We start from the raw sequence: 23,157 nt of genomic DNA, 5'->3' as shown, positions 1-23,157 counted from the left end.
CAATACATGAACTGTGAACTTCCAGATGTTCAAGCTGGTTTTAGAAAAGGCAGAGGAACCAGAGATCAAATTGCCAACATCCACTGGATCATCAAAAAAGCAAGAGAGTTCCAGAAAAACATCTATTTCTGCTTCATTGACTATGCCAAATCCTTTGACTGTGTGGGTCACAATAAACTGTGGAAAATTCTGAAAGAAATGGGAATACCAGACCACCTGAGCTGCCTCTTGAGAAACCTGTATGCAAGTCAGGAAGCAACAGTTAGAACTGGACATGGAACAACAGACTGGTTCCAAATTGGGAAAGGAGTACATCAAGGCTGTATATTGTCACCCTGCTTATTTAACTTTTATGCAGAGTGCATCATGAGAAACGCTGGGCTGGAGGAAGCACAGGCTGGAATCAAGATTGCTGGTAGAAATATCAATAACCTCAGATATCTCAAACCCTCCAAAAAATTCCACCTAAAATAGATCCCCTGGAGAAGGATATAGCAACCCACTCCAGTATTCTTGCCTGGAAGATCCCATGGACAGAGGAGCCTGGCAGGCTACTGCCCATGGGGTCACAAAAAGTCGGACATGACTTAATGATTAAATAATAAAAAACTCCTGTCTCCCTCCTCATCGCAAAACCAAAATGTCACCCCTAAACTTTGGTTTCCACATTTCATTTATCATTTTTTTTCCATCGTCCTATTCATTTGTGCCTTCTCTTTACCTTTCTTTTGGTTCTGTTTCAGTATCACTGTGTCATCTGTTCTATAGTTTATCAGTAAAGGATCCATGGTTGGGACACTTCTCCCCCAAGAAGTGTCAAGCATTGGGGAGTATGTGAGGACAATAGGGCCTCACCTACTGAAAAATGCCAACCCTGCCCTCACACTCAGAAAACAAATGAGAATCCCCACTTCCCATCACCAAGACCTTTCTCCCTCCACCGACCTCAGTAAATATCTTTGCCTTGGAAGTTTTAAATTAGCAACATGCTTATTCACATTCTGAGAATTGTTCCAGATGGATGACTGCTTCTCAGGATGGTTCCCCAACCAGCCAGCCAACCCTCTTTACTAGTATCAGTTCCCAAACAGCTTGTTTTGGATCCACTCAGGACAAAACATCCTCGGAAGATACACTGCTGATACCATCAACTCTTTAAGATCATTTTACGTGCTCAGTCATTCAGTCTTATCCAACTCTGTGACCCCCACAGACTGTAACCCTCCAGGCTCCTCTGTCCATGGAATTTTTTAGGCAAGAATACTGGAGTGGGGTGCCATTTCCTACTCCAGGGGGTCTTCCCAACCCAGCGATCAAACCCACGTCTCCTATGCCTCTTGCATTGGCAGGCAGATTCTTTACCACCTGGGAAGCCCAGAACCATTTACTTGACCCTTTTTCTTTAGCACAAGACAGTTTTAGTCCAATGGTAATACACATGTGTGGAAGAATGCCAGACTCAGAGCGGCGATCATAAACTGAGCCTGGAGAAAGTGTTGTTTGCTTTTCTAACATGTGTTTCTTCTTCCCAGTGCACATCAGCCTCGTGTTTGGCATTTCGTATGTTGTGTCTGGTAAGAGATTTTCTTGACTTAACAAAACTTTGTGTAAGGCTGAGAGTGGGGGAGCAACCATTTAGAAGTCAAAAAATGTGGGAAGTTGGATTTCTGACTCCAGATCTGTTGCCATTTTGTTTGAGCCTTTTTCCTCAAATACTTTCTCTGTAGAAGGAGAATTTAGCCAATTCTGATTTTCACATTTGTCTCATAAAACTATTATAAGAAATTAACACTAGAGTTAATTTTTAAACCCCTTAATGGAATTGTTGTTGTGGTTGTTATTGTTTAGTCACTCAGCCATTTGACTCTTTTGTGACCCACGGACTGTAGCCCACCAAACTCCTCTGTCTATGGGATTCTCCAGGCAAGAATACTGGAGTGGGTTGCCACTTCCTCCCCCAGGGGATCTTCCCGACCCAGGGACTGAACCAGGGCCTCCTACATTGGCAGGTGGGTTCTTTCTCATTGAGCCACCAGGGAAGCCCCTTAAAAAAATATCCAGCTCTTAATATTCTCACTAATAGAAGAATGAGGAGACTGTGCCAAACAAGAAAAATCTTCCAGAAATCATTTCTCTTTAATTTACATTTTCCCACCTGTTATCTGGTACCTGGTACCAGATAAGAGAAAATACACTTTTTTAAACTAAATTTCTTGTCTACACATAAATCTTCCCACAAAACTTCACTATGGGTTAAACATGTGTCCAGCCTTGTGATGAGCACTGGGGGATGAAGACTTGGCCACCAGGAAGCAAAGGTCCCAACCACAGGAAACTAAGATGCTCTGAAATGTTAACCGTATAAGGCAGAGTCTGACAAGTATAACTGTAAGGTCTCCTTTGCCACTGCCACATCCCAGCTGAGTTGCATAACTCAACTTCTCAGTTTCACAGTCTGTGAAATGGGTCTGTGAATCAAATCTACTCCAGCATAGGCATGGGGATGAAATGCCTGGAAAGATCCAATCTGGGCACACATTCTCCATCTCCCCTCTGTGATGGAGAACAAGCGCAGTGGGAAATTCAGAGGAAGGAAAGCTTTCCATGGGCTGAACTACGTTGCGGGGACCAGAGGAGGGGTTGAGGATTGACTTGAGAGCATGAGGTGGCCCAGGATAACATGGATCATTTTGATCCAAATTGCTGCTGCAAGCCTGTGATAACTGGGTGAGCCCAAATTCTGGTTTCTCTTGTAGCTCAGTCAGTAAAGAATCTGCCTGCAATGCAGAAGTCCCAGGTTCGATCCCTGGATTGGGAAGATCCCCTGGAGATGGCAACCCACTCCAGTATTCTTGTCTGGAGAATCCCATGGACAGAGGAGCCTGGTGGACTACAGTCCATGGGGTTGCAAGAGTTGGACATGACTTAACCACTTAAACCACTACCACCAAATTCTGTTTATACCGTGCTGAGTTCCTGTATATTACTTGTATTAGCTCATTTCTAGTGTTCAACAAAACCATTTCCTTTGGGTTTCCAAGATCCCAGTGGGGGCTTCTCTGCTAGAAGTGTGGAAGTTCAGATCCCAAGGGACAGTATAAACTGTGGCCAAGATAACAACACTGGGTTCCAGATTTCAATCTTTTTTTTTTTAACTTCTGTTCCCTTTAGATTTTTCAGATGAACCTTGCACTTTAAAGATGAGATTCCGAAATTTCCAGTCAATCTTATCATGGGAATTAAAAAACCATTCAGTTGTACCAACTCACTATACATTATGGTACACAATCATGAGGTGGGTTTGACATTCTGTTTTTCTCTTGCTAATTATATCATGTTTCTATTATGTGGGAAGTGGGGAAGAGGTGACCTTACTTGTGATAGAGCTTTTCCTTCTCTCTCTCCCTCACTTAGCCCCTCTCAATTTCAGTGTTTTATTCAGAGCTTTAAAAGTCCAAGACAAAAGACTCCTCCATTTTTAATTACACTGAATTCTTGAACACCACAAAGTTATTTTTGACACACCTGTACTTATAACCAAAGCCATTTTCTACAGGTCAATGTCTCAGAAGGAAAATAATTATCACCATTATTCACAATCACTTCCCTAGTTCAGTAAGCCTGGGCATCAAAAGTGCTGCATCGTCCTGAGGACCGAAGTCCAAAGACCTGGTGACCGTATTGATGGGTTATGTTTACTTTTCTCTACTCAGGGAGGCACACGGGGCATCAGAAACACACCTGGTCCCGATGAGGCCAGGCCCAGGTCCAAAGTCTGGCCTGGTCACTACCCAGCGGTGGCCCCGGGGCACAGAGCTCAGTTCTCTATGCTGAGCCTCCCGCCCGGGGTGGCTGCAGGCAGTCACGGCCTAACGGACAGTGTCCTCCTCCGCTCTCTTTTCCCACATCCAACAATCGCCCTCCTAAGCCTCACTCTGATCCAGTTACCCCTCGGAGGGTCCTCTGGTTGGCTGTCCGTTTCACTGCTCTTACTGCTGCTCTCTGAACTGCTGAAGGACCTCTGGTGGGTGTCTCTTTGTTGTTGTTCCATCGCTAGGTCATGTCCGACTCTGCCACCCCATGGATTGCAACATGCCACGCTTTCCTGTCCCTCACTATCTTCCGGAGCTTGCTCAATCCTTTGAGTCCGGGATGCTATCTAACCAGCTCATCCTCTGCCGCCCTCTTCTCCTTTAGCCCTCACTCTTTGCCAGCATCAGGGTCTATCCCAACGAGTTGGCTCCTCGCATCAGGTGACCAAAGTACTAGAGTTTAGGCCTTAGTCCTTCCAATGAATATTCACGGTTGATTTCCTTTAGGATAGGGTTTCTTTTTGTTACCTACTAACATAAGTTTCTCCCTGCCTTAGGCAGTCACGTGTATCATCCATCTGCCTCTCTGAAGCTCAAGAGAGCAGATGTCTGTGTTGGTCCCATACAGGCTGACTTAGGACCAGACCACGCGATCCTCAGCCTGAGAAAGGGGTCTCAGGGAGAGGCAGTCATGATTGTCCTGTAGAATTAGAGAGATCTGGGGCCTCTGCCATGAACACCCAACATTTGCTTATTCATTCATCCAGCAAGTATTTACTGAGCACCTACCATGTGCCAGGGGTGCAACTCGGAACCCAGACCCCTGGTTTCTTGGGGCAGACATTCCAAAAGTAAGCAGAGGTCTCAGTCAGCAAAGATATAACAAGCCAGGTGGGGGCAAATGGTATGAAGAAGAATAAAGACAGGAAATTGGGATCAAGGTGCTCCATTTGAAATAAGGGGGTGAGAGCCGGTGACAACATGGAGCCGTTGCCCTTTGCTTTCCACGTGAAACTGTCACAGCATTGTCAATCAGCTGTGCTCCCATACAAAATAAAACGTTTAAAAAGAAATTTCAAAATCAAAAGAAAGAAAACCCACGAGGGACCTTTGAGCAGAGCCATACAGGAATATGCAAGCAGGGCTTCAGGTTAGGGGACCCTCATCACACACAGGCTGACGTTTTCTTTGACCGTCTCTTTGCCTTTCAAAGTAAACCAGAAGACATGAAGGTCGTCAAGGACTGCATAAACATCACAAGATCGTTCTGTGACCTGACACGCGTGTGGGTAAACACGACGGACATGTACATCTCCCGAGTGGTTGGATTCAGAGAGAAGGCGGAGCTGGTCAGTTGCATGGGCTCTTTCTTCCTGGAGGCAGACAGTGAGTTCGTCTCGTTTATTATCTTCATCATCACCGCTCAGTTCATCGTTACTTGCTTTGCCAGAAAGCAGGAAGTTCTGTAAAGGTGTTTTAGATGCAGGGCTGGGTTCACCTCATGGCCCTGCTACCTCCTATCTCCGTCACCCTGGAGTGGTTACTTGGCTTCTCTGAGCCTCCGTTTTCTTCTCCAAAAAAGTGGGATGATAACCTGCTCTTTGAAGATAAGGGCTCTGTGCCTGTATAAGGCAGTCACTCAGGCAGTAGCAGCTGCTGCTTTTTTTTGAAGCTACTTTTCATTAAAGTATAGTTGATTTACGAGGCTGTGTTCACTTGATATATAGTAGCTGCTACTTTTGGCTTTGTTTCACGGCATGACAGGAAGTGGGGAACGGGGTTCAGAAAGGCCTGTGTCTGAGCTGTCATAACTTTGGGGAGTCTGTGTGTTCCTTAACACTGCGGCCCCTCTCCAGATCAGATCCAGTAGCTCTGGCCTGTGTGAGCGCCCAGGTGTGTGTGCACTCGGGGCCCAGACAGAGAAGCCTGGATCCCAGGAGGGGTGTGCCCGCTCTGCCTTTCCCTACCACGGGAGGCGGCTCCTTCTGGCGCTTGTGTTAACAGCTCTGGAGCAGCTGGCAGGGGCTCTCCGCCAGACGCCATCACATCTCTGGTATCCTGATCTTGCAAAGGGCTCTGCAGGCAGCTCGGTGGTAAAGCATCTGCCTGCCAAGAAGGAGACATGGGTTTGATCCCTGGCTCAGGAAGATGCCCTGGGGAAGGAAATGGCAGCCCACTCCCGTATTCTTGCCTGGAGAATCCCATGGACAGAGGACCCTGGTGGGCTACAGTCCATGGGGTTCCAAAGAGTTAGACGTGCCTGAGTGACTCAGCAGCATGAGGAGCTGTGTTAAAGGCTTCGCGGGCATGCACGCACGCACACCCATGCTTAGCAAAGTGAGGATGGCTGAATCCCATGGAGCAGACTTGGATACTTAGAGACCCTCAGAATTACGGAATTACGTGTTTGGGTCTGTGTCCTCGTAGAAAAGAAAGAAAAGCCCAACTTATAGAACATGGTACTTGGACCACTCAGACCATTAAAGAATGTATATTAACATAGTTATGAGATATCATTTTTCAAGACTCAAATGGTAAATATAAAAAGTAGGTAAATACCCGACTTAGAAGAAATGCAGGGAATATAGCTTGACACAGTCTTTCCGAAGGTATTTGTCAGTATGTGTTGAAAACCTTAACCTGGGCCTGCTTTAATCCAGAATTCCTCTAAGAATTTGTCCTAAAGAAATGATTACAGCCAAATGCAAAGACTGAGCTCTGCTAATACTCACTGATATGCAGATTCCATTCAGAAAAATTAGAGCCAATCTAACTGTTTAAAAGAGTGAATCAATCTTTTGAAGACTGAGGAAAAAAACTTTGCCCTTTTCGGGCCATATATGGTCTCTGTCACATAGCCTTAATTTGTTCACAACCCTTTCAAAAATAAACACCATTCTCAACTTTCAGGCTGTGCAAAATCCAACCCACAGGCCCTAGTTTGCCAGCTCATAGGTAAACATGCATTTAATATGCTTATGAAATAAGTGAAGACATACACTGTGTAAAACAGTATAAGAATGATTTAATTTTAGTTTAGGTGTGTGTGTGTACACTAGTTCAGTTTTTATACGTGTATATGTATTTATCCACACACTGCATACGCAAAAGAGGATTAACCACATTCAAACACAATTGCCTGTCTGTATTTTCTGATATTTCTGCAGTGGTTATGTATTATTATTACTATATTATTACATGAGAAGTCATTTTCACTCTTATGCTTCAAATACAACCTGAAAATTGTGAAATACTGACTTTCACCCCAAAATCTGTCCTCCATTTCTTGTGGTAATAGTAAACAAATCACTTCACTTTTATTGTTCTCCATTTTTGACCAATAAAAAAAAAAATATATATATATATATATAACCCATGCCTCGAGGGCCACAGGTAATCAGAAAGAGAGCTGTAAAGAGGTATGGTTGTATCAGGACAGTGGTTATCATTACGATTATGCTATTTATTGATTAACCTTAGGGTTTATTTCATTTTCTAAACAGGGCCTTTGGACCCACCAGAGTTTGAGATTGTTAGTTTTACAAACCACATCAGTGTGAATGTGAAATTTCAATCCGTCGATCCCAGGATACTAAGTGAAGAAGAATTACAGTTTTACTTAGCATTTATCGAAGAGCATGCAGGGAACAGTGTTAAGAGGGTAAGTGGTCAAAACATTTCTGACTTGGCAATGAATACATTGCTAAAAGACACCTATAATGATTTGGACAGTTAAAACCGAAGGGTCTGGGCTTCATTGCTGTTTGATTTCAGGAAAGACGTCTCCAGGGTTTTCTATAAAGGGGAGTACAGAGATGCTATGATAGCTGGAAGGGGAAGTGGGGTCTATGGAGGGACTTTTTAGATGGAAGAAATGACAGCAGATTTCTATGCAGAGGGAATGTTCCAGGGTTGGATGGGGGGAGTGGAGGAGGGGAGTGATGTTCTGGAGAAGATGAGAGTGGACAGACTTTCATGAGCATGGGAAGGGGTTGACCTTGGCTCTGAGCAGGAACTATCCATCTGAGTCATCGTGGGGGAGGCGCAGTCCGTGGCCACCAAGGGGGAAGGAGCTTCCAGTGAAACAGGAAGCAAGTATTGCAGACTGCAGATCACATGATGACCACAATGATCATGCCAGGTGTGGAACCCAGAGTTCTGGCACCCAGCTATGCTTTTGCGGTTTCCCTTCAAGGCCAGAGCACTCCCACCAGGGCACTTCTGCTCCTTCCCTTTTCCTCCTCATTGTTTATTTGCCATGCATGACCTTTTAGTTTATTGTGGGGTGGGCGTGAGGAAAAAAAATTCCTTTTCCTTCCCAATTGAAACTTGCAGAAAAATATTATAGAAGGCTGTACTTGAGCTGGTGGAAAGCTTCATTTATCAAACCATTGGTAAGAATGTACTTTGAAAACTATAAAACATTCTGCAAAAGTTATTTTTCATGAAAGAACCTCTTCAGATCATCTCTTTAATTCTAAAATGGAACAGAAGTAGCCAGGGAAGAAGAGGCAGGCTGTTTTTAGGGAAAAGACAGGGAAATTAGACCTCAGCCTCAGTTTTGCCACGGATAAGCTGCGTGGCCTTGAGGAGGTTACTAAACCACTCTGAGCTACAGTTTCCTCATCTGGAGAATGGGAATAATGCCTACTTTGCAGACTCTTTTGATAATCAGATGAATTAATATGTATGAAAGCAGTTTCTGAAGTGTAGATACATATCATTAATGAAGTAGGATAATCTTATTTTCTTATTTTTGCAAGGTGATCTTGAGTAACATCACCTTACAAAAATGACATCCTGGAGACCTTTGTTCCTCACTGGGTCTTTTTCTCCTCATTTGTAAAAGGAAGCTGCTAGACTAGATTTCATGGTTTAAAGACATGTGTGTTTATACATGTGCATGTAATTTTGAATAAATCATTTGCCTGAGTAACTTATAAATAACATTTTCTTGCCAAGCCTATGATATTTCTATCATATCATGTTTTTAAGATTTGAAGACCAATTCTCAAAGACTCTCTTAGGGCTTGCCTCTAAACGAAATTCTCACTTAATGTCTTACTGACTTTTTTTCTTTTTTGCACATTTTTACAGTATCCACCCCAAATAACTGGAAACATCACTGAAAATTTCAATTATATCATCGACAAGTTAATTCCAAACACAAACTACTGTGTATCTGTTTATTTTGAGCCTAAAGATCCAAGAAAAATTAACAGATCTCCCTTAAAATGTACTCTCTTTCAACCCAGACGAGAATCAGGTATGACAGTTTTTGAAAATTCATGGTTTGCTTTTCCTCTGAGGGAAACCCTATTTAAGGAAAAGAACCTGAAAATCCTGAAGCACTAAAGATATTTATTCCAACAAGGCACATCACAGAGGTGTCTTCTGTTGGTCAGTCTCTACCATGTGGTAGAGGTGCTTTTATGCTGCCATCCCCTGGGGACAATCAGGTAACTTCCGCTGCAGGAGGCTGAAGGGGAAATGATTTACTTCCGGGGCAGGATCAGGTTCAGTTCTGTGTGGCCTTGGTTTGGCTGTTATTCAAGTCAAGTGTTGGAGGAGACTTGGTTCCTGAAGCAACTGCATGCAGAGGTGCCAAAGGGTAGGACGACAGTCGCAGTGAGGTCCATAGACATGGCCTGGCTCTCCAGAAGTTTGGCTGTAACTCACGGATGACAAGGAAACTTGCCCGTGTGGATGAGCTGGTCACAGATGAAGGCTGAAAGCCCTTCTGTGGTCAAGGCATCAAAACAGTATACAGCCTCCTCCCCAAACCTTCCTTGGAATGGAGGAATTTGCAGGGAGAACAGTCAGCCTTAGGAACATCCACTGCTCGTTATTTTCTCAGGAAGCCAACTGTTTTGCCCAGAGTGAAAATCTATGACAATCTCCCCCAAAGAAGCCTTTCTGAATTTCCCAACTCCAGAGTTTCTTTAGTGCTCTGATTAACCAGAGTCAGAATAAGATGAGATTTAGAAGGCAGTGACTACAAGTGTGATGGCTTCTTTGCAGATGAAGTGAGCTCCACTAATGAGCAGCTGACACGACAAGGTACCTGGTGTTTGCTATAACTCCAGGAAATGTGAGTTTATTTACAAATGTTACTCAGAATCAAATCATACACAAATCAATGTTAAAGGAAAAACTATTTCACAGCTTTAACTTAAATCATGTTTATAATGTCAGTTACATATGAGCAAAACTTTGCCCATATTTAACTCAACATTCAAAAAACTAAGATTGTGGCATTCAGTCCCATCACTTCATGGTAAATTGATGGGGAAACAGTGGAAACAGTGACAGACTTTATTTTCTTGGGCTCCAAAATCACTTTGGATGGTGACTGCAGCCATGAAATTAAAAGATGCTTGCTCCTTGAAAGAAAAGCTATGATCAACCTAGCAGCCGACAGAGGTCCATTAGTCAAAGCTGTGGTTTCTCCAGTAGTCATGTATGGATATGACAGTTGGACCATTAAGAAGACTGTGTGCTGAAGAATTGATGCTTTCGAATTATGGTGCTGGAGAAGACTCTTGAGAGTACCTTGGACAGCAAGGGGATCAAACCAGTCAATCCTAAAGGAAATCAACCCTGAATATTCATTGGAAGGACTGATGCTGAAACAGAAGTTCCAATCCTTTGGCCACCTGACTTGAAGAGCCAACTCATTGGAAAAGACCTTGATGCTGGAAAAGATTGAGGGAAAGAGAAGGGGACAATAGAGGATGAGATGGTTGGATGGCATCACCAACTCAATGGACATGAGTTTGAGCAGACTGTGGGAGACAGTGAAGGACAGGGAAGCCTGGCGCACCATAGTTCATGAGGTCGCAAAGAGTTGGACACGACTTAGCAACTGAACAAACCTAAAACTGCATATAGTCTCTTCATGCCTGTGGTGCTTATAAAAATGTAAACCCAAAATAAATGAACATAATTTGTGTCCTAACACCAATTCCTGGTATTCTATAAAAGATTATAACTCCGGAACAGGCAGAAGGAAGAGATACACAGGACAAAACAGTTGGCTTCCTGAGAAAATAATGAACAGTGGATGTTCATATCTGTTGACATTTGGAAAGTTCCCCTGGCAATCAACCCTGTGAGGTGGAGGGTTGGAACTATCAGCCCCACCCCTTGACTTCTGTGGAGGGGAGAAGGGCTGGAGGTTGAAGTGACCACCAATGGCCAAGAATTAATTGGTCATGTCTATATAACGAGTCCTCCTTAAAAACTGTAAATGATGGAGTTCAGAGAACTTCCAAGTTGGTGAACATACTGAGATGCTGGGAGGATGGCGTGCCCAGAGATGGCACAGAAGTCCAAGCTCCATCCCCCATACCTGGCCCTGTGTATCTCTTCCTTTTGCCTGTTCCTGAGTTATAATCTTTTATAATATGCCAGGAATCTAGGGAGCAAACTGTTTTCATGAGTTCTGTGAGCCATTCTAGCAAATTATCAAAGCTGACAGATAGACCTGTGGGTTCTGACTAACTCCTGGTACAATCAGAAATGAGTCAGATCTCTGGACACCTGGTGGATGTTGAGAACTGGTGTCAGGACACAAATTATGTTCATTCATTCTGGGTTTCACATAAACTAAGTGAGGTTCAGAGGGGCTTGTTCTGAATAACAAAAAAATCTCCTTTCACTTTCTTTGCTCTTATTATTTAGGAATTTCTAAGGGTTTCAGAATTGAGGACAAAGACCAAATAGGTACTTCTTATTATAAATCAGAATATCACAGCAATAAAAACTCAGACTAGTAATAGGACATGATGGACGGTGGTTGGCTGAAACTCAGGCTGCCCTCAGGTGAACCTAAGCCTGACCGAAGGCACTGGAAGGTGATGTCCTTGCCCTGTGATGACTCAGTGCCTCCCCGACTCTTCTCTGTTTCACCTGCTAAGAGTGGTCATACAGCCACACGCTGGCCCATCACTTCATGTTTCCTTGGTGCGAACACATCACTTGGTCTATTTCAGCCTCTGTTCTTCTATCATACATGAGACAGTTAAGGTACAGGTATGCCTTGCTATCCAAATATTTCATGTCACAATTCTTGTCTGAAACTTCAGGAACCAAGTAGGTTCAGGTCATGTGACCCCTCTCACTGTATAAGCTGGCCATGTGAGCCACCCTCAACTAGCTAAACTCAGGGACCAGGCAGGTTTGGATGGTGGGGGATTCTTGAAGGATGACCTGGAACCAGAGTTAAGTTACTGGGATATCAGTGGTGAAACACTGATATCTTAAAGCAGTGTTGATAAAGGGGGATTTATTCCAGAGAAATGGAGAAATGCCTCCCTTTTTGTCAAAGCTTAAACTAATTGGCTGACTTTTTTCAGTAAGTTCCCCAGGGAACAGTGTCCTCATCCATTTGACAAATGTTTATTGGGGCCCACTATGGGCCAGATTCTCTTAGAAGAGAATACTGGGGATACAGCAGTGAACAAAACAGATAAAAATTCCTTAGTTTATAGAGCTTACATTGGGAGACAAAAGAACAAGATTCAAAAAAATAAAATATGTATTGTGTTAAGGGATGGTTAAGTATAATACTATAATACTCTGGAGAAAAATTAAGCAGAAAGGGCAGGGGAAGGGTAATGTCTGGTAAAGGATGGTAGGTCTCTTTAATTTAAATATATATGTATATAATTTGACTGTATCGAGTCTTAGTTGCAGTGCATGGTTGCCCCATGGCATGTGGAATCTTCCCACACCAAGGACTGAATCTACATCCCCTGCATGGCAAGGCAGATTCTTTACCACTGGGCCACCAGGGAAGTCCCAGGTCTCTTTTAAATAGGGTGGTGTCATGTTTACATTCTCTGGAAGCAGAGCCAAAATCAGAATTCTAGTACAAGTGACTCAGAGGGGTGGGACACGTGGGTCGAGATCCCATGACATCATATTGCTCCTCCAAAGAAATCACGTAGGTTCACAGAATCCTCTTCAGGAATGTAAGCTCTATGCATGTAAGGATTTTGCATTATAAAAGTGTGCCTTTATGACTAGATCTGATTAGAGAACTGCCATTGATACAACACATCTTCATTCATCCTGTTTTTTTTTAATTTTTATTGGAATATGTGAAGTCACTCAGTCATGTCCGACTCTTTGCAACCCCATGGACTGTAGCCTACCAGGTTCCTCGGTCCATGGGATTTTCCAGGCAAGAATACTGGAGTAGGTTGCCATTTCCTTCTCCTTATTGGAATATAGTTGATTTATCATATTACGTTAGTTTCAGGTGTAGAGCAAAGTGAATCGATTGTGCATATGTATATACACTCTTTTTCAGATTCCTTCCCCATATGGGTCTCTACCGCATGCTGAGAAGAGTTCCCCGTGCGTGACAGCAGGTCCTTATTAGCCATCTGCTTTATACGTAGCAGTGTGTACACGTCAGTCCCAGTTCACCCCTCGCCCGCTTCCCCCTTGGCAACCATAAGTTTGGTTTTTTCATCTGTGAATCTATTCTGTTCTGTGAATAAGTTTTATTTGTACTATTTTTTTAGATTCCACATATAAGCCATACCATATATTTGTCTTTTTCTATATTGCTTACTTCACTCAGTATGACAATCTTTAGATCCATCTGTGTTGCTACAAATGACATTATTTCATTCTTTTTTATGGCTGGGTAATATTTCATTGTATATATGTACCACAGTCTTCTTTATCCATTCCCTGGTGGATGGACATTTAGGTTGCCACCATGTCCCGGCGATTGTAAATAGTGCTGTGGTGAACATTGGTGCATATATCTCTGTATACATGCCCAGGAGCGGGATTGTTGGATCATATAGTAGCTCTATTTTTAGTTTTGTAAGGAACCTCCATACTGTTCTCCATAAGTTTGTACCAGTCTGCATTCTCACTGACAGTGTAGGAAGGTTCCCTTCTCTCCACACCCTCTGCAGCATTTATTATTTGTAAATTTTCTTGATGATGGTCCATTCATTCTTAATGGGAATGAAAGGGATTCATGAGTCTTCTGCCGTCTAAGGGCTCAGATCTTCACCAAGTTTCTTTCTGTCCATTCTTTAACCTTTTAAAAGACATTAGAAAGATATGAGCCATTGTTAGTTTTTTTTCTCCTGTATTGTTTTGCTTGAGGCTGTGGTTATAGGATTAATATTAATAAAAGCTTTTCTGGATATTAAAGACAACCTTAATTCTATAAGTATTGATTTCTTCTCAGCCTAGTTGGACTTATAGGAAAAAGCTGTTTACATTCAGAAAATTGAAATTTTCCAAAAGTCATTTTGACAAGAAGCTAAAGGAAAACTCATAACTGGGCAAAACAAGATCTACCACACCCCAGTTCTGGGTTCTGGCATGGCCAAAGTCCAGCTTCCAAGTAACCCAATTGTCATCTTCAGACAAACTCCTTTTTTCAACTCCTTCTGGAGACCTGGCTAGTGTGACTCAGAAACAGTTTGGTTTTTTTTATTTTGACAATTTACGTTTAAATGGTCACATGTGGCTGACCGCCACATTATTGGACAATGCAGTCATAAAGCATAATTATCAACTGGAAGAAATTTTACTTTTAGAAACTGAATTTTAACATTTTTTTAAATGTATACTTGGATTACTTTCCATTCTTTGATATTTAACAGTAGTTTTTCCAACTTTTGCCCCCATAATAAACCCTTTTACCACCAGGTTAATATACATTTGTTCCCAACTGTGACTGTTCACTGGATTTACTTTGAAATAAAGTCATTTAATTTTTCATCAACAGAGTCATCAGAATCTGCTACAATAGGAGGAATAATTACTCTGTTTTTAATAACTGCTGTCTTCATAAGCACTGTAATGATACTGAAACGGATTGGTTATATATGCTTAAGAAATGATTTCCCCAAAGTTTTGGTATGTATTTTTTTTTCATTTCTACCTTTATTTTTCATTTTGACTTAAGAATTTTTATTATACACTTAAATATCTTCATAGAAGAAACCCCATTTTCTCAAAACATCAAGGTGTTTTATCACTCTGGGTTCTTTACCATTCCTATAAACCTATATATTGCATTTTCTGCTTTCTTTTCATACTTTGTCCACATATGATTTTCCATCGTCACAGTGTTCCCTTGTTATTAATGTCTCCTTTTTCCTTAATCATTTCTTAGCTGTCTGGCATTTGGATTGATTTCCTTTTCATTATTTCTTTTCCTTTCATTTCTTTGGCCATTAGGAGTAACACAATGAACATTTTAATACAGGTTGTCTTTTTAGTTTGGATTACTTACGTGGAATATATACACAAAGTGAATATATCTTATATGAAAATATAAAGAACTAATTCATAATGCTAGTGTCAACATCATGGTGTACACCTTTCTCCAAAGCTTTGCCAACATTGATTAATCTTTTTTTTCTACTTGTATTCATTTATCATAGTACAACGGTCCCCCAGAGGTCTCTTACTTGTGTTAATTGTAAGTGGAACCAGCCACTTTGTCTTCGTGTTTTCTCTGTGTTTCATAAGGCATATTCTTCCTCAGAATCTTTGGCACTCAACCAAGTCTAGGTATTGATCTTACATATTTCTAAAGCCTCCTCACATGTTTTGATTCAACCACTTTGTCCATCATTTTTCGTTTTCCTTATCCTGTCACTTTCCTTCTACATTAGAAGATATTCAGATATTTCCTTCTACATTAGAAGATATTCTATGTTTGAACTCATTCATCTTCTAATTTTTTAAATAGCCACAAATAGATATTCTTCTACAGGTGGTAAAAGTATAGTCTCTTTTTTTTATTCTTTTGTTTCTTTAAATGTTTTTAATTGAAGTATAGTTTATTTGCAATGTTGTGTTCAAGTGTTCAGAAACTGATTCAGTTTAAAAATATATATACAAAAAAATTTGAAAAAGAATATATATAATTTCTTTTTCAGATTCTTTTCCATTATAACTTATTACAAGATACTGAATATAGTTCCCTGTGCTCTACAATAGGCCCTTATTGTTTACCTACTTTTATATAGTAATGAAAAAGTAAAGTGAAAGTGTTAGTCCCTCAGTCATGTCTGACTCTTTGCAACCCCATGAACTGTAAGTTCATTTGTATCATTTTTTTTGGTCAGATTCCACAAATAAGTGATAGTGTATGATATCTGTCTTTCTCTCTGACTTAACATGTCTTTCTCCACTTAATATGATAATCTCTAGGTCCATCCAGTCTTTGCAAATGGCATTCTTTCATTCTCTGTTATGACAGCTATTCTCTTCTTTTTCTTGTTCTTGTTTGTTTAGGTTGAGTTGGGGGTGGACTATTTGGGAGGAGGGGTGCTTGTGGAGTTTTTAATTACAATTAGTATTGGAACCTAGGTGGCATTTGGCTGTGGCTCATGAGAAGTAAATGGCTCTGTGTTGGATTTTATCCATACTGTGATCCCTGTCGTGGTTTTTATCTATCAGTATAACTTAATCTTTTGTAGCTTTAACAGTATATCTTTTTGAGTTTTTTATGTTAGTGTTCAGTTGCAGGCTTACTCTCAGCCTCCACTCCAACTCTTCCATTAGCCATGTATAGCTTTGGCTTTGAGCTCTTAGGTAAATACCACTTCAACTGATGTTTCTCATGCAGCCTTGAGATATAAAACCCCCTAGCACCACATCCATCACTTCCTGGATAATTTTCTGCCTGAATTACCTAAACTCATTACTAACCCTTATCCCAGGTCTCCCTGGGTTTTTCCTGTCCTTAAAATGAACCCAAAATTATATGCCAATTATATTTATACCAGTTATTATGTTATCTCCAAGTAATGACAGCAAGTATTGTTATCTTGTGTCTGTCCGCTATTTCTCCAGGAAAAATTGTTGCTCTGTGTTTAAGTACAAACTCTAGGAATAGTAAAACAGAACACCCTAGGTCTATTATGTTTATACATGTATGTCTAATCAAGAACAGAAGTTAAAAATTTTAAACTGTCTTTTCTTTTCTCCTCCTCTCCCCCTACCACTTTCCCCCTTCTCTTCTTTTCCTCCTACACCTCCTCTTTTGCATTTAACAAATATGTGTTGTGTATTTACTGTATATCCACATGAGCTGGGTGCTGGGGATCTAGATGTGAATAAAACAAACAAAAAAGATGCCCTTATGGAGGTTAAAGTTTGAAAAATGGGGGGTAGAGACAATGATCATTAATAGATGATATGACTGGCTAAGTAAGAAATTCAGAATCTAGAGATGAAATATTAGGACTAATAAGTTTAGCCACATTAGCCACTTATTTCGGAGACAGCAATGGCAACCCACTCCAGTACTGTTGCCTGGAAAATCCCATGGAAGGAGGAGCCTGGTAGGCTGCAGTCCATGGGGTTGTGAAGAGTCGGACACGACTGAGCGACTTCACTGTCCCTTTTCACTTTCATGCATGGAGAAGGAAATGGCAACCCACTCTAGTGTTCTTGCCTGGAGAATCCCAGGGACGGAGGAGCCTGGTGGGCTGCCGTCTATGGGGTTGCACAGAGTCGGACATGACTGACGTGATTTAGCAGCAGCAGTAGCCACTTATTTAGACTAATAAGTTTGTTACACACAAAGTAATCAATATAAAAACGCTGCTTTTTATACCCTAGCAATAGTCACTTTAAAAAAATATGTTTTTCTATAAGTTGCTTTTCAACATCCTAGAAATTGAGTGCACAAGTCATAGCAAAAAACTGAATTTTCACAAACTCAACATACCCACATAAGTCACATCCAGATCAAGAAAGAAAACATGACCAACCCACTCCAGAAGTCTCTCTTCCACCTTTCAGTCACTGCCCGTGCCCAGGATAACCACTCTCTACACTCTAACAGCATAGATTAGTTTTACCTGGTTTTGAACTTTAGAATCATACAGTTCAATGGAATCATGCAATTTAAGTGAAATCATAAAGTTTTTAAAACATCATTACAATAGTAATAAAAATATTTTTTAAAGTATTTAAGGAAGAAATCTAACAGAAGATGTCACAAGCCCATTGTGGGGAAAATTATCAAACCCTGTTGAAAGGCATTAACAAAGATCTAGTTAAATGGGGAACCCAGAGACAGACTCACATATGTGGAAACACGGTTAGGCTTAGGGTTTTGTAGGAATTGCTGTGGGGAAAGGATTGAGGTCAATAAATGCTACCTATGTGGGGAAAAATGAAATCAGATTCCTACCTCACACCATACACAAACATCAATTTCAGGCACATTAAAGACTGTCATATGAGCAGCAAAACTATTGAAAGTTTTAGAAGGCCATATAGGAGTCACACTTAAAGGTAAGGAAGATTCAGCAGAAACCAGGGAGAAAGAAAATTGATATACCTTCTTAAATTAAGATGGAAATTAAATGTCATCATAACAAGAGTAAAACGTTAAACCACAGACTAGGGGAAAATACGTGTAGCATAAACAATCAACAAATAATGAGCATCTAGGTTATGTAAGTTCTCAGTCACTCAGTCATGTCCAGCTCTTTGTGGTCCCATGGACTATAGCCTGCCAGGCTCCTCTGTCCTTGGAATTTGTCCTGGAATCTGTCCTGGCAAGAATACTGGAGCAGGTTACCATTTCCTACTCCAGGGGATCTTCCCAACCCAGGGATCGAACCCGCATCTCTTCTGTCTCTTGCACTGGCAGGCGGGTTCTTTACTACTAGGGCCACCTGGGAAGCCCCAAAGTTATACAAACAGCCTCTATAAATAAATAAGAAAAATGATGAAACAACCCAATGGAACAATTCATCCTAAGGCTGCATCTGAATAGAGTCAGGGAAAAGTAGGCTTGTCACATTGCGCAGTCTGAGCAAGACAATGGAAAGGAGGAGGATGTCGATGTCTGTGAAGGGAATCTCGTGACCACCCTCCTCAACGTGACCCCATTGTAACCAGTCTCCTTAGCCCACCTCACCTGTTGTATCCTGGAGGTGCTGGATACAACCTCCAGTCTCCCTGCTTCTTCTCATCTCTGACGCTTTAGGGGTCACCTGCGTCTCTAAGGTCCTCCAGTCCAGGGAGCTCTGACCCCAGTGGAATCAGCTCCCTAGAATCTCTCCTTACTCACAGTTCCCTGACACCCATAAGAATGTCAGCAATCCGGAGGTGAAATCTATCCAGTTGAAATCTATCCATCTATCAAATCTATCAATGGATAGATTCCCCTGACAAGCAAGAAGCAGCAAGGGGACAGCAGTGAGAAGGAGTGGACCAGTCTCTACTGCAGGCAGCCTCCCAGTTTGAAAGCCAGCCTCCACCACTGAGTATTCCATGAAACTTGGGCAAGTTTCTTAACCTCTCTGCATTGTAAAGTGGGAGCAAGACTAGTAAGCCTACTTCATAGAGAAGTCGTGAGGATGCAATGGACTCTAACGGGTAGCTTACTAAAAGCAGTACTCTGCAATCAGTAAACCCTGTGTAGCTGTCCGCTATGGTCGTAGCTGCTGTCCTCGTCTTCATGACCACCTTTTCCGTCTCTGTGCAGTTAGTTAACGCCATTAAGTTTTATGATGTCAAAAAGATGGAGAACAAACAGTAAGGATTGATCATTCTCTCCCTCTCTTTTTTTTCTTTAAAGAATTTTCGTAAACTGTCAGTCTGGGTCTTTCCCGAGCTGCCTTCGTTGGAAAAAGTGGCTACCGTGGAGGTCATTCACATCAACAGAAAAAAGAAAGTGTGGAATTATAATTATGACGATGAAAGTGATGTTGAAAATGAGGCAGCTCCCTGCGTAAATTCAGGCGGTTACACCAAGCATGGACTAACGGGCAGGCTGTGTCCAGCTTCCACCACTTCCGCCAGCTTGGAGGACTGCAGCGACCCCAGCGCCGAGGAGCCGTACCTACCTGAGCCCAAGGGGGACGCTGAGACCCCCATGGCACCAGGGCCCGGCCCCTGGCAGTCGGAAGGCACAAGTGGGGGCTACCAGACGAGAGGGACTCTGCAGCAGGACCCCACTTCCGAGGAGGACAGTGACTCCACGGAGAGATCTGAGGGCAGAATTGTCTTCAACGTGAATCTGAACTCTGTGTGTGTGAGAGCCCTCGAGGACGACAAGGACTCAGAAGTCACTTTAATGTCCCCGTCTCGTCCAGAAGAGACAGTCATGCTGGAGGACCTCAACGAGACAGAATCTAGCCTTTTGGTGGCCAGTGAAGATAGGACACAGCTGCCCTTCACCAAGCCCTCTATGGAGTACCTGAGGCCCCAAGATGCTCCTTCTGATCAAAGTGACACTTCCGAGTCAGATGTTGACATGGGGGATGGATATATAGTAAGACAAGTGAATCTAAAAAAATTTAATTAACTTGGACACACGCTGCCTCCAGGCCTCACCCCCCACCCCCAGCACCTGCACTTGCTCCTTTGGGGTCTCCAAGTGTTCTCCCTGGGGAGGAGTAGGAGACTGGTGACATCATCTATGCAAAGTCTCACTCTGGGGGAAGGGGAGGTGGGAAACAGAGTATTCTGATATTATTCAATGTGTTGTTTACCTGTTCAAGGCAATTTGCCTTGATGGGAAAAATGCCCTGCCCATTCCCTTTCCTCTCATGGATGTCTAACGTTTCTGCATCATGCTTCCCAGAGTAAAGAACAAGGCTCCCTGTGGTTTTCAGGGGATGTTCCAGGGCCCTGTAAGATTTCTGGGAAATTATTAAATCGGGTCAGTGTGGAGTAGGGAGAGAAAAGGAAGACATTCAGCAGAGTTCATAGCAGGGGCAGTCAGCAGTGGGTTTTTTTCCCCCCACAGGCTTGAGGAAATACCGGAAAAGACACAGAAAAAGAGGAGGGAGGGCAGGCAGTTACAAAGCAAGGACATGCACGACGCAAGCACATGCTCTGGGTTGGGACTGGAAGAAGGGAAGCCCCAACCAAGTCTGGGGCACCCCCGGACAATATTGTGTCACCTACACCCTTGAGAGTTCAACTCTCAGCCCCTGGTCCAGCCCTCCTCAATCTAGTGAGGAAGACAGACACACACGTAATAACTCTGGTGCCAGACGGGTGACTAACAGAGAAACATTTGCATGAGGGAGAGGGTCTGTGTCATGTTTTAAGGTATAATTTTGTACAGTGGTTGGTAAAAATAAAGTTTTTACTTTTTAATATAAACTTGGAAATGTCTCCACATTTGTTTCTTATTAGACAGGAGATATATGCGGCAGATGTGTAGTTCTGCTGGCATCTCTGGGTTACACAAAACTCCCTCTAACTACTTCGTGGCCTTTGGGAGCCAAAGGGACCTTCTGCCTCCCTGAGCAGTGTTCATGTGGAATGTTCTAGCAACAGAAGTCAGCCAGCATCTTACATCACCTAGTACTTACCCTGCCCTGGGTTTTCCAACCTCACCACTGCTATTAAATAACACATTGAAAAAGAGGAAATTAAGCCTTTGTCAGCAGTCTTTGAGAGAAGTGATCCCGGTCACATAAATGACTTGGTTCTCTGTTGCTGCTTATCCCTGGGGGGAGAGGGGAGTTACCATAAAGAAGATCTTCTCAAGCTAGATTTGCTAATGGAGTGCTTTAAAATCAGCTTATTTGCGGGGGAGAGGAGATCATAGAGACCGCACCTGTTCACTGGAGAAAATTTGGGGATTCCAGATGTTCAAGCTGCTTTTAGAAAAGGCAGAGGAACCAGAGATCAAATTGCCAACATCCACTGGATCACTGAAAAAGCAAGAGAGTTCCAGAAAAACATCTATTTCTGGTTTATTGACTATGCCAAAGCCTTTGACTATGTGGATCACAATAAACTGTGGAAAATTCTGAAAGAGATGGGAATACCAGACCACCTGACCTGCCTCTTGAGAAACCTATATGCAGGTCAGGAAGCAACAGTTAGAACTGGACATGAACCAACAGACTGGTTCCAAATAGGAAAAGGAGTATGTCAAGGCTGTATATTGTCACCCTGCTTATTTAACTTATATGCAGAGTACATCATGAGAAACGCTGGGCTGGAAGAAGCACAAGCTGGAATCAAGACTGCCAGGAGAAATATCAATAACCTCAGATATGCAGATGACACCACCCTTCTGGCAGAAAGTGAAGAAGAACTAAAGAGCCTCTTGATGAAAGTAAAAGAGGAGAGTGAAAAAGTTGGCTTAAAGGTCAACATTCAGAAAACTAAGATCATGGCATCTGGTCCCATCACTTCATGGCAAATAGATGGGGAAACAGTGGAAATAGTGGCTGACTTTATTTTTCTAGGCTCCAAAATCACTGCAAATGGTGACTGAAACCATGAAATTAAAAGACGCTTACTCCTTGGAAAGAAAGTTATGACCAACCTAGACAGCATATTAAAAAGCAGAGACATTACTTTGCCAACATAGGTCCATCTAGTCAAGGCTATGGTTTTTCCAGTAGTCATGTATGGATGTGAGAGTTGAACTATAAAGAAAGCTGAGCCCTGAAGAATTGATGCTTTTCAACTGTGGTATTGGAGAAGACTCTTGAGAGTCCCCTGGACTGCAAGGAGATCCAACCAGTCCATCCTAAAGAAGATCAGTCCTGGGTGTTCATTGGAAGGATTGATGTTGAAGCTGAAGCTCCAATACTTTGGCCACCAGATGAGAAGAGCTGACTCATTTGAAAAGACCCTGATGCTGGGGAAGATTGAGGGCAGGAGGAGAAGGGGATGACAGAGGATGAGATGGTTGGATGGCATCACCGACTCGATGGACATGGGTTTGGGTGGACTCGGGGTGTTGATGATGGACAGGGAGGCCTGGCGTGCTGCGGTCCATGGGGTCGCAAGGAGTCGGACATGACTGAGCAACTGAACTGAACTGAGCTGAATAGTGTTAAGAAAAACCATCACCACCCTTAATCCCACCATCAAGATATCAACTCTGGGTTGGTTCTGTGTTAGTCTGTCAGCCGTCTCCGACTCTTTTGAGACCCTGCGGACTGCAGCCCCCTAGGCTCCTCTGGCCATGGAATTCTCCAGGCAAGAATACTGGAGTGGGTGGGAGGCCATGCCCTTCTCCAAAGGGATCTTCCTGACCCAGGAAGCAAACCTGGGTCTCCTGCGTTGCAGGCAGATTCTTTACTATCTGGAGTGCTTTCATTTAACTTGAGGGCTCCTTCCAAAGCACGCATTTACTGTAATCGGGGCCACTGCATGTACAGTTTCGTACCCTGTTTTACTAACGGTGTTTTCCGCTCACCCGCAGGCGAAAAGTCCCCTTTCACCTCTGTTTCTGCCACAGTCAAGCCGGTGACTGCGGCCTCTGGAGCCGGGCGCGAGGGGGCGGGGCCCAGGAGGGGCGGGGCCGGGGCGGGGCCGGGGCGGGGCGTGGCCCAGGCGGGGCGAGGCCTCTATC

At 42.8% G+C, this 23,157-nt stretch overlaps 1 protein-coding gene across 4 annotated transcripts in view; it reads left to right on the top strand.

The window, feature by feature from the left end:
- Window positions 1–20,939, top strand: part of IFNAR2 (interferon alpha and beta receptor subunit 2) — a 33,916-nt gene extending 12,977 nt beyond the window's left edge. The window contains exons 3-9 of one of the 4 annotated variants that reach the window (XM_043448828.1): window positions 1,533–1,574; window positions 3,172–3,295; window positions 5,026–5,198; window positions 7,316–7,473; window positions 8,910–9,078; window positions 14,578–14,708; window positions 19,405–20,939. In XM_043448828.1, coding sequence (XP_043304763.1) covers window positions 1,533–1,574; window positions 3,172–3,295; window positions 5,026–5,198; window positions 7,316–7,473; window positions 8,910–9,078; window positions 14,578–14,708; window positions 19,405–20,133 — 1,526 coding nt within the window. In that variant the 3' untranslated portion in view covers window positions 20,134–20,939. The remainder of the gene's footprint in view (window positions 1–1,532; window positions 1,575–3,171; window positions 3,296–5,025; window positions 5,199–7,315; window positions 7,474–8,909; window positions 9,079–14,577; window positions 14,709–19,404) is intronic. The other 3 variants (XM_043448829.1, XM_043448831.1, XM_043448830.1) reach the window with 3 other exon arrangements.
- The last annotated feature ends 2,218 nt before the right edge of the window (window positions 20,940–23,157 follow it).

This window comes from Cervus canadensis, chromosome 27, assembly GCF_019320065.1.
Source record: "Cervus canadensis isolate Bull #8, Minnesota chromosome 27, ASM1932006v1, whole genome shotgun sequence".
Lineage (NCBI taxonomy): Eukaryota > Metazoa > Chordata > Mammalia > Artiodactyla > Cervidae > Cervus > Cervus canadensis.
This window is presented reverse-complemented; position numbering and strand designations above follow the sequence as displayed.